Raw genomic sequence first — 9,408 nt, 5'->3', positions numbered from 1 at the left:
GTTAAGCGATTTACGAGCGAAGTCGGCTTCAGGTGTGAGAACCTCTTCCCATGGAGCCCAACCGCGTTCGATCCAGTTACGTCGTCGAGCTTCGTCCTCTGTATCTTTGTCCTTTGGTCCGAATTTCTCGAGGAACGTCTCATCGACGGGGAATTCGTCGGAGCTGAAGCCACGGCAAGGGGGTAAGTCAATACGGCGAGGTTGAAGCCATTGGAATCCGGTGGAGAGTGATTTGGGTTTGCAGAAGTTAGGGTTTTTTGAAATGGGGAAGGTGAAATTGAGATTGGTTTGGCAAATCTGCATCATTCCATTCGCCTCTCTTCAGGGTTTTTGAGGGTTTAACAGAGTGAAGAAGTAAGTGTGTGGATGGATAAGCTTATTTCATTTACAGTGAAGAAGAAATGTTAAGTTTTTGTTGAAACCCCTATATTTATAAATGTATTTAATTTCGAACCTATGTTTCTTCGATTAATAATTTTAACCCATATTTATAGAAATTTGATAAAAGTGTAATTTGTCAAGGTTTAGTTTAATTTTGACCCCAAATGTTTCTAATTGATCAGTATTATCAACAAGGTTTGCTCGAGCTGATTTTATGCAGTAATTTAGAAAACAACTACACATGATTGAGAGAGTGTTTAGTTTTTTTTTTTTTGGAAATAGGCATGGGGTTAAAGGTATTTTGTATATAGGTACTTTGTTTTTTACAAGGTGACGCCACTAAAACATGAGAAATGATCATAACAAGTGTTTTTGATTTGATTTAAAACTGATTTAACATCATTAAGAGAGTGATAGAAGACGAAAAAATTACATATTTTCTATAGACTCCTTACAAAACAAAGTTGTCTAGTTAAGTTGTACATAATCAAAGTACAATCAATACATATGAACTATGTGTTTACATATCACTCTTGAGTCGTCTTTGTCTTCATGTTTCGTGCTTGAGCTTGATTCTTGTACTTGCAAAACATGGATAGTACAGATGGGTTCTTGTTCTTCAACTGTTTCGAACTTTCACTCGAGTCTATAGCCATTGTTGCATCATGAGTGTCTCCTGATTTTGAATCCGAAGAGAAGACCTGAGACGATGATGATGACATATTCTCCTCGCCCTCTGTTTCTGATGAAGTCTCCAGTTTTGATCCTTGCTTAAGCTTCAACAGTGTTGACTCTACAATCCCATCAAAAGAAATTAAAGAATAAATTAAAACCTAGATCCCTTCTATATGAAATTAGCTCTAGGTTTCTCTTGATTTCATTATCCAGGATCTTGAAATCGAGGGTTTTACTTTTAACTGTGAATCTGAGATTGGAAAGAGTGTGAATTTTAGTACCGTAGACGGAGAGAGGATCGTCTTTGATGATTTTCGCCGGATATCTCTCCAAACAGTCCGGCGACGATGGCGGCGGTCTCAGCCTCCCAAACATATCTCTCTCTTGACTCAATTAGATCTGATCGTCTTCTTCTTTGAGTTGAAATCTAAAAGACGGACAACAAAATGATGATTTTTTTTCTGGCGCCTCGATTGATAAAAAAGAGAGCGGGAACATAACAGGTCAGGTCGGGTCGGGTCAGACCAGTTTACTTTTAAGCCGAAACCAGCATCGGCCCAATTAAATGATATTATACTGGGCCATTCGTCTCTTAGGAGGGAGATCAGTTTAGGGTGTTCTTAAAGTATAAATATTATAAAAATAATATAAGATCAGTAGTTAAGAATTTTTGTTAAGGAGTTAGTTATTAGGAGAACATGTGTAGGATCTTAAAATTTAATAATATAATATTCTTAAACATATTACAATTATAATAATTTAGAAAATAACATATTAATTGGAAACTCAAAATCTTTAACTAAAAATTCAAAATACAATACCAAATTTTTTTTGAAAAAAACAAACATTTTGAATAATTTTTTTTTTAAAAAAAAACAAACAAACATATTACTTAATTAATTAAACAAAACAAACATTTTATTTAATTAATACATAGATTAATGACCAAATTTATTCCAAATATTCTCAATAAAATCCTCCTTTAATTTGTTTATCACGAATTCGCCGTTTAACTTGGTTAAGTCCAATGAAAAATTCTCACTGCTTGTTGAACTTTGTCCCTGTAACTCCCCAATTACTCACATTTGTTACTGCTAGATTCTGGTTTCTGAATAATAAGACAAACGGCGTATTTACAAATTCAACTACTGTTTCAAAGAGTATGCTTCGGAAGTAGCGAAAGAAACTAAAGATTCTTTACACTTGAATAGATGAAGATTGATTGTGATGCTATTACAATTTACACTCTAGGCTGATGTTTTTCTCACGTCGCGCGCTCCATCATTATCCTCTAACTTTTCTTTTCACCTATAAAAGACGAAGAACCACAATCCAATAGGTCAGCAGTCGAATCCAAATCAACCACGATTTAAAATCGCAACAGCTCAAAGAGAGAGAGACACAAGTGAAGTAAAGAAAGAAGAAAAAGGTAACTTACAGATTGGCAAAGTGTGTTTTAGTCTTATCATCATCAAACAAGGCACCAGGAACCGACTGCTTCTGCTTCTTGTTCTTAGTAGTAGTAGTAGTAGTAGTAACACAACTAGCATCAGCTCTGGCTTGCTGATTTTGATTCTGAAACGAAACACCATGTCCTGAACTCATGACATTCTCTTTAAACCATCCTGAGAAACCGAACCAAAAGAGAACGATGAACCAGAAGCCTCTGTACTGGCAAGTCCGGTGAATCACAACCAATAACTTAGCAACCACACAAGAGACATACTCAACGCTAAACCAGAAGCCTCTTTTCAACGCTAAACACAAGAGACATACTCAAACACACCCAATAACTTAGCAACCACAACAGAGCACAAACAATGCCAAATCTAATAGCACAAAAGCTCAAACATGACAGTGCAATTGGAAACCGAAAAACTACAGAAGCAGAATGAAGAAAGACAATAGCGCATAAAAGTGTAACCTTTACACAAATATCCAGAAAGCCTTGAAACGCATGCACAGAACACAGCTAATTAACACTTCCAAATAGGGAACAGAAAGAGGTAGAGCTTAACTTAGATTTACGACTTGAATTAAAGAGACTTGGAGACTTACAAGCAATGAAAACAAAATCAACATCAGTGAATCTAGTATTCTCAATCTATGCATAAGATTCAAACAAAGGGGTTGCACAAGATTCAAACAAAGGGGTTGAACCAATGCACTGACACTGAGGATTCAGAACCAAAACAATCAAAACCCTAGATGTAAGAGGAAACCTAAATCTGATATAAGAAGCATCAAATTGAAGGGTTTACATTTCAAATTCAAATTCGAATTCAAAAATCTCAGGGAATCGAGTAATCAAAGCAACGCCGCACAAGAAAACCCAAATCGGACAAATACGAGTTAAATCATCAAGACAAACTCATCAAAGAACAACAATAAAGAAATGGGTCCATAACTATTTTCCACAAGAGACAACCAGGATGACAAAACCCTAAAATCAAAGCAGCTAAACCTTTGACAAGAAAGGAAAAACGAAAACATTTCCGAGGATGAAGATAACCCAAGATACGAAGACAATGATCGGCGAAGGAGAAAAATAGGAAGAGACTTACCGTGAAGGTGAGCGGTAGCAGAGACGTCGGAGCGAAGTGGTCAGAGACGAAGACAAAGGCTCTTGGGGTTTTAATAGAAGAAGAAGAAGAAGAAGAACCCAAAGACGACGGTGATGAGAACACAAATCTCTCGCCGCTTCGCGCCGTTTGCGAGAGAAGAAGAAAAAGAAATGTCGAAGCCAATGAAAAATAAAGGGTAACCAAGCTTTCATTGAGAGTGTGACACGTCACCTTTAGAACAGATCTTATTCAAGATCAATTGGGCTGATCTTATGGGTACTGTTCAATTAATTTTAATTTTAAAAGATCCAAGATCATCCAGGTGATCCACCGATAAATATAGCCTTAGTAGTATGATTTAACCATTAACCACATTTTCATTATCAGCATTAATGAAACAAAGCTTCTACTTTAATGTAAAAAAAAATTCCATCAAATTTAGTACTAAAATTTAAAAGCATTATAGAGAAAAAAAATATATATTTAATGTAAAATATTGATTTTTTATTTATTAATGTACCTGTTTTAGCATTGGCTAAAATATTGTTTTTTTTTAAGAATATAATAATGTTCAGTAACTTATAAAGATATAGTTTGATATTTTGATTAAATGTCTTTAATAGTATGGCATTTTATAGAATAATTAATGTAATGTAAATATATATAGTACATATATTGAACACAAAATCAAAATTATTTTTGTCACACCAGTAAATACATTATGTGTATTTATAAGATTTATATTGAAAAAGTTTGATTTATTATTGGGTAATAAACTTATCAGATATAAATTCAAGTGAGATTTTAGTATTTAACTACATGTTAACTTAATTCCAATTAAAAAAAAAATGAATAAAGAAGATGCATTTTTTCACAGATGATCTACCTATATATACATTTTTGGAGACCTTTAGCAAATAAATCCTGGAGTTGCAATCTATTTACAAGCATGCCATTAACATTAATTATTAATTTGTTTTTATTTAATTAATTAATATAAGTTTTTATTTTTGGAAACAAGATATCCTATCCTAATAAAATTTTCAAAACAATCGGAACCATTCCCTTTAACATTAAATATTAAGTTTATAACTAATTCAATTAATATTAAGTTTCCAATTTTACAAAACAAGATTTTCTCCATACAAACATTTCTTAAACAATCGGTCTAATCAATAAACAACAATGTTTTTAAAACCGGACTGGAAGGTGAATCGGAAGTCTTGCGGGTTGCTGGGTCAATTAGTCTGACTGGTTGAACCACAAGTCAATTAGTTTAGTGGTTTATTTATATTTTATGAATATAACATCTACTTGTCTATAAATATATGAACAAAACATACATAGTTAATTATTAGCGGTCGATATAACATTCCTACTTTTAGTAAACGTAGGAATTCTATACTACTAATAAAATACTTTCTAATTTCTATACTAACTAATATATCTATATTTGTAAGGTTGTACATTTTAAAAAAATACAAATTAAACATTTGTTATATATATATATAGTTAATCTATAAAATAAATTATACTTTTTTATAAAAGAAATAGCTATGTGGTGTACCACGGGTGAATATCTAGTATTAGTTTATTTTTGAGTGTTCTAGTTAGTCTGAAATAAACAAAAATAAAATTTGAATCAGGTTTGAATTGGTTCTATATTTTGCCAAAAAGAAATAGATAATTTCTGTAAAGAAAAAAATATTTAGAGAAAACTTAAAAAGATTCTGAGTAAATATGATATCTAGAGAACAGAGACCAAAGCGACACAAAATCATCTTGACCATTGACTAAGAGAACAAAGTAAGTAAAATCGACGGCTTAAAGAGCCTTGACGTAATCCGTCTGCTATATTAAAATCGAAAAAAAAAAAAAAAGGTTTTAGAAGAGAAGAAGAGAAGAGGGAAAAATAGTAGGCAAGAGAAGAAGAGAAACACTGAGAGACCTCTACCCGTTTTTTGTTTCCTTTGATCGATATCAATGTCGAGAAGACGAAGTAATCGTGTTAAAAATAGTAAAAACGTGACGAGTCCTGGACGTGTTACTATCATTGATGGTAATTTCTATCAATTTCCCTTATCTTCTTCTCCCTGCCTCGATTTTTTTTTTTTTATATACAAATGTCTTTATTTTTCTGGGGTTTTTTCATAGGTTTCTAATTTCGTGCTTTACGCAATTTTGGGGATTAGGGTTTTTGGGGTTTTCGATTTTAACATTGAAATTGGTTTGTGTTTTTTTGTTTTTCCCCTGGAATTTTCCAAGTGACGAGAGACTGTTTCTATTCATGTATTGTGTGCTTTGTACATTCTCTGTAGTAATGCTACTAAATTTGAAGTTTAGGGCTAACTTGCTCTGGTTTGGTGAATTGTATCAAGTGAGAACTTTTCAGGCATTGGCTTAAATTTTGGGATTTTATGACTATGGTTTCTTGTAATGTATTATATATACTTAGAGTTCTGATTTTGTAGTTTTGTTTTTGGGTTTCAGTTTTGGTTCTGGCTCTAGAAGAGGCTAACAACTCTCAGGTTTTGATCAAATATGTCTATGATTTTACAGATTGTGAGGAAGATGAGTATTTACACCACAGGTCATGTTGGAAGCATATTGCTGTCTTGAACAAGCGTGTTTCTAAACCGAAGCGAGCCAAGGAGTTAGAGATATTGAAATTGACTGCACCTTGTTTCTATGACGAATGCACACGCCGTGGCAGGTCTAAACGAAGGATCAAGTGCAAGTATTTAGCTTCCAAGCTACAGAAAAAACTCAATTCCAAAGCTTTTGTAGCTTACCTAGAGTAAGCAATATTCTCTTTTGTGTGTGTGTTTTACTCTTATTTGTAGGTTCTTTTTGTAATTGGTTTTACTTACGTTTTTGAGTATTGTGAATAGGGATGTATGGAGGAGCTTCTCGGATGAGAGAAAGAAATCTTTTGTCTACTTAGATTGCTTATGGTTCAGTATGTACAAAAGCGAAAACCATAATATTCGAAGCAGTGTTTTTGATTCCATCAAGACAAAGCAGATCTTCTCTAAGAAATACGTTTTTCTTCCTATCGTCTACTGGTAAGTTAGTTTTGCCGTATATGTTCTTGAAATGGTTTTTGCAATGCAACTGTTGTGACTATTTTTCTTTAATTTTCCCTCAGGAGCCATTGGACTTTGTTGATCTTTTGCAATTTTGGGGAGGATCTTGACTCTGATAACACATGCATGTTGTTTCTTGATTCACTACAAACAACCGACTCTTCGCAGAGGCTTGAACCAGATATAAGAAAGTGAGTACTCTCTCTTGTTCTTTTTCCAGTTGTCAGCAAAGAAGAATGATACTTTTGTGTAAAAGCTTGTTTGATAATATGTTTTGTGCTTCTTCTTTGATTTTCAGGTTTGTGTTGGACATGTATAGAACTGAGGGAAGAACTGAAGACCAAAGATTGGTTGATGAAATCCCGTTCCATGTGCCAGTGGTAATTGAGTGCATCTACCAAGTTATATATATTTCTTGATTCTTATATCTCAGAACTGTATTGACTTATCATAATTGCAGGTTCCACAGCAGACAAATGATGTGGAATGTGGGAGCTTTGTCCTCTACTACATCCAGCGGTTTATAGAAGATGCCCCTGAGAAATTCAGCGTTGATGATATGCCATATTTTGTAAGTTTATCATTCAATAAACATTTTATAGTTGTTCACGATAAGTGGCTTCTTTTATTGCTGGATCTTGAAATGCCTGCCCGAGTTTCGCTTATGATTTGCAGATGAAAGAGGACTGGTTTAGCCATAAAGACTTGGAAGAGTTCTGTGACAAGCTTGATTCTTTAGGAACCATTCATTGACTGAAGAGATAATTTCTAATGGCTTTAACACATCAGCATAGCGCAGAAGATTAGGTACAGCTTGGAATATGAGAAGATGAATTTGGAAAGATTCAAAAGAGTAAATAGATTCTGAATAAGTAACCAGTTGGTATGGAATCTCAAACTTCATCAGGAGGAATCTAAGAGTTTTTTTTCTTCTATGCGTGTTCTTTGATACATCTATCAAAACTGTTGTTATGTTTTTTGTCCCGGGGCTGCCTGTTGTTAATCTTGTTTAGCGGCAACCAATTAATATCTTTTGCATCATTGATTAGTTCAGATATATAAATGACAAAATTCTGAACCTTAGGAAGATGAAAGTATCCATTTTTAGCATCTGTAATCGTATCTAAAGCTGAAACAACGGTCAGCTACTGATTCAGATTTTGTTAATCTGTTTTTCATCACTCCTAATATAGAGAAATCAGTTTGGTATCTGGCTCTGTAATCACTAATCAGGAACATGGTAACATATCAAATCCCAAAACTTTGTAATAGATATCAAAAATCGATTAACAGATGGGTTTTTTAGTTAAGAAATGTTACTATACACAGACGCGATTATAGCCAAATTAATGGGACTGAAGTTTCTAGAGATGAACATTTGAAGAAGGGAGTTTGATATTGATTGATGTCAGCTTAGAGATAACAGAAGGTAGACTTATGTTTACTGATCCAGTGCTGCTGCCGCTACTTCCGCCAGTTGATTCTAAAGCTCGAGAAGTTTGAAGAGCCATCTCGGCATGGAGTTGGAGACATGACAAAGCCATCTAATACAACACAACGCAACGAATAAGCTAAATCGTAACTTGATCACGTTGTGAGCTAATAAAAAAACCCAGACTCTTTATTTCCGTGGGAGAATGTATGACTTACGGTGTAACAGTCTCGGTCGATGTCTGAGTCAGCTATTTGAAGAGCCCACGTTCTGATCCATTCAAGAGCTCTGGAAAGATCAAGATTTCCTTCAACCAAGGTTGAGACTATGTAAGACGGGTTAAGGGCGACCAAAACAGAAGAGGCTGCAAAAAGGACCGCTCTTCGAACATAGGCTTCTGGGTGATTGCATACTTCCCTGTATTGAATTGGTTCAAGTATACAAATATTCAGTTTATATGCAAAAAGCTTGGATATAAGATCAATAAGATAAAAAGTGATGACGCACCTTCGTTGTAACATATCTAGAAGAGAGATAGCTAATACAGATGCTTCTGGATGCATTGATGCACATTGCATACAGACGCCGAGCATATGAACAAGTTTCCCAAGGACAATAAAGTCCCTGCCAAGTAAGTCAACACCATGTCGTTTCTTGTCAAACTCTTTCATGGCTGGGAGCATAAATGCTGCCGCATATAGTGGAAATCTATTCTGAGACCAGTCAGTACTGTTTTGATCTCTGTCTGCTGATTTGAGGCTCCACCTTCGACTTTTACCTTTCTTCGTCTGTCCAGGTTTTGACTGCAGCTCTCTCTCAAATCGATTTGCCCAATTCATGTGAAAAGATCCTGTCTCGGAGACCTTTTTCCACGGAGTACTCGCATTGCTAGGCAAATACCAAGGTTGAGGATCTGATATACTTGATATCAGATGTCCCCGTGACTCGTGTTTAGGTTTCAGGGTCTTGGAATTAGCAAGCTCCCGAGCTGCTTCAGCCATGACATCAAGTATCATTATGCGCTGACTTACATCAACATTAGGCGAATACAAACTATTGTTAAGGGTTTCAAGGGATTCAAATGGACGGGTCACAAGCAATGCAATTAGAGCCCTTTGCCGCTTCTCTTCTGCTGAATCTTCTTCACCTTCAATTGTTATATCAGAGCAGCGAACCTGTATAAGAGTTCGAGCAAGATCACCAGCTATATGAGTCAGTTCATCAGGTGATGCTCGCACAAGTTTCTCTGCAACAAATATAGCTTTCTCCA

General features: G+C 34.9%; 4 protein-coding genes and 1 long non-coding RNA gene across 7 annotated transcripts in view; 1 reads left to right on the top strand and 4 right to left on the bottom strand.

Annotated features, from left to right (window-relative positions):
* The window catches only part of LOC104715420 (protein PLASTID TRANSCRIPTIONALLY ACTIVE 10-like), a 4,291-nt gene extending 3,922 nt beyond the window's left edge, over nt 1-369 (bottom strand). Inside the window, exon 1 of the mRNA XM_019229991.1 lies at nt 8-369. Coding sequence (XP_019085536.1) covers nt 8-306 — 299 coding nt within the window. The 5' untranslated portion in view covers nt 307-369. The remainder of the gene's footprint in view (nt 1-7) is intronic.
* LOC104711343 lies at nt 808-1,509 on the bottom strand. The gene is made up of 2 exons (XM_010428043.1): nt 1,338-1,509; nt 808-1,174 (listed from the first exon to the last, which is right to left on the bottom strand). Exons 1-2 carry the CDS (start codon nt 1,429-1,431, stop codon nt 909-911), a joined length of 360 nt encoding a protein of 119 aa, XP_010426345.1. The 5' UTR covers nt 1,432-1,509; the 3' UTR covers nt 808-908.
* On the bottom strand, nt 2,121-3,863 carry LOC104711342. 2 transcript variants are annotated; one of them, XR_002033433.1, is made up of 3 exons: nt 3,621-3,863; nt 2,495-2,722; nt 2,121-2,364 (listed from the first exon to the last, which is right to left on the bottom strand). It is a non-coding gene; the product is annotated as an uncharacterized LOC104711342 (long non-coding RNA). The 2 variants fall into 2 exon arrangements; XR_755261.2 differs by having other exon boundaries at nt 2,495-2,681; nt 3,621-3,819.
* Nucleotides 5,527-7,786, top strand: LOC104711341 (probable ubiquitin-like-specific protease 2A). Of its 2 annotated transcripts, XM_010428042.1 has the most exons (7): nt 5,527-5,679; nt 6,180-6,417; nt 6,512-6,685; nt 6,769-6,897; nt 7,005-7,086; nt 7,167-7,277; nt 7,382-7,786. In XM_010428042.1, the coding sequence occupies exons 1-7, from the start codon at nt 5,604-5,606 to the stop codon at nt 7,457-7,459; spliced, it is 888 nt and encodes a 295-aa protein (XP_010426344.1). In that variant the 5' UTR covers nt 5,527-5,603; the 3' UTR covers nt 7,460-7,786. The 2 variants fall into 2 exon arrangements, with proteins under 2 accessions (XP_010426344.1, XP_010426343.1); XM_010428041.1 differs by having other exon boundaries at nt 7,167-7,786.
* LOC104711340 (telomere length regulation protein TEL2 homolog) overlaps nt 7,953-9,408 on the bottom strand; it is a 12,233-nt gene continuing 10,777 nt past the window's right edge. Inside the window, exons 12-14 of the mRNA XM_010428040.2 lie at nt 8,646-9,203; nt 8,357-8,555; nt 7,953-8,250 (exon numbers count right to left, since the gene is read on the bottom strand). Of these exons, the coding sequence (XP_010426342.1) occupies nt 8,071-8,250; nt 8,357-8,555; nt 8,646-9,203 (937 nt within the window). The 3' untranslated portion in view covers nt 7,953-8,070. The remainder of the gene's footprint in view (nt 8,251-8,356; nt 8,556-8,645; nt 9,204-9,408) is intronic.

This window comes from Camelina sativa, chromosome 9 (genome assembly GCF_000633955.1).
Source record: "Camelina sativa cultivar DH55 chromosome 9, Cs, whole genome shotgun sequence".
Taxonomy (NCBI): domain Eukaryota; kingdom Viridiplantae; phylum Streptophyta; class Magnoliopsida; order Brassicales; family Brassicaceae; genus Camelina; species Camelina sativa.
The sequence above is the reverse complement of the archived record's forward strand: the minus strand, read 5'-3'. Positions and strand labels throughout refer to the sequence as shown.

Bases quoted from the DNA above. Each gene is read 5' to 3' on its own strand.
- LOC104711343 (XM_010428043.1), bottom strand. From the start codon at position 1,431: ATGTTTGGGAGGCTGAGACCGCCGCCATCGTCGCCGGACTGTTTGGAG. The intron at 1,175-1,337 runs GTACTAAAATTC...ATGGGATTGTAG, and splicing joins CGATCCTCTCTCCGTCTACG to AGTCAACACTGTTGAAGCTT.
- LOC104711341 (XM_010428041.1), top strand. From the start codon at position 5,604: ATGTCGAGAAGACGAAGTAATCGTGTTAAAAATAGTAAAAACGTGACG. The intron at 6,418-6,511 runs GTAAGCAATATT...TATTGTGAATAG, and splicing joins GCTTTTGTAGCTTACCTAGA to GGATGTATGGAGGAGCTTCT. The intron at 6,686-6,768 runs GTAAGTTAGTTT...ATTTTCCCTCAG, and splicing joins TTTCTTCCTATCGTCTACTG to GAGCCATTGGACTTTGTTGA.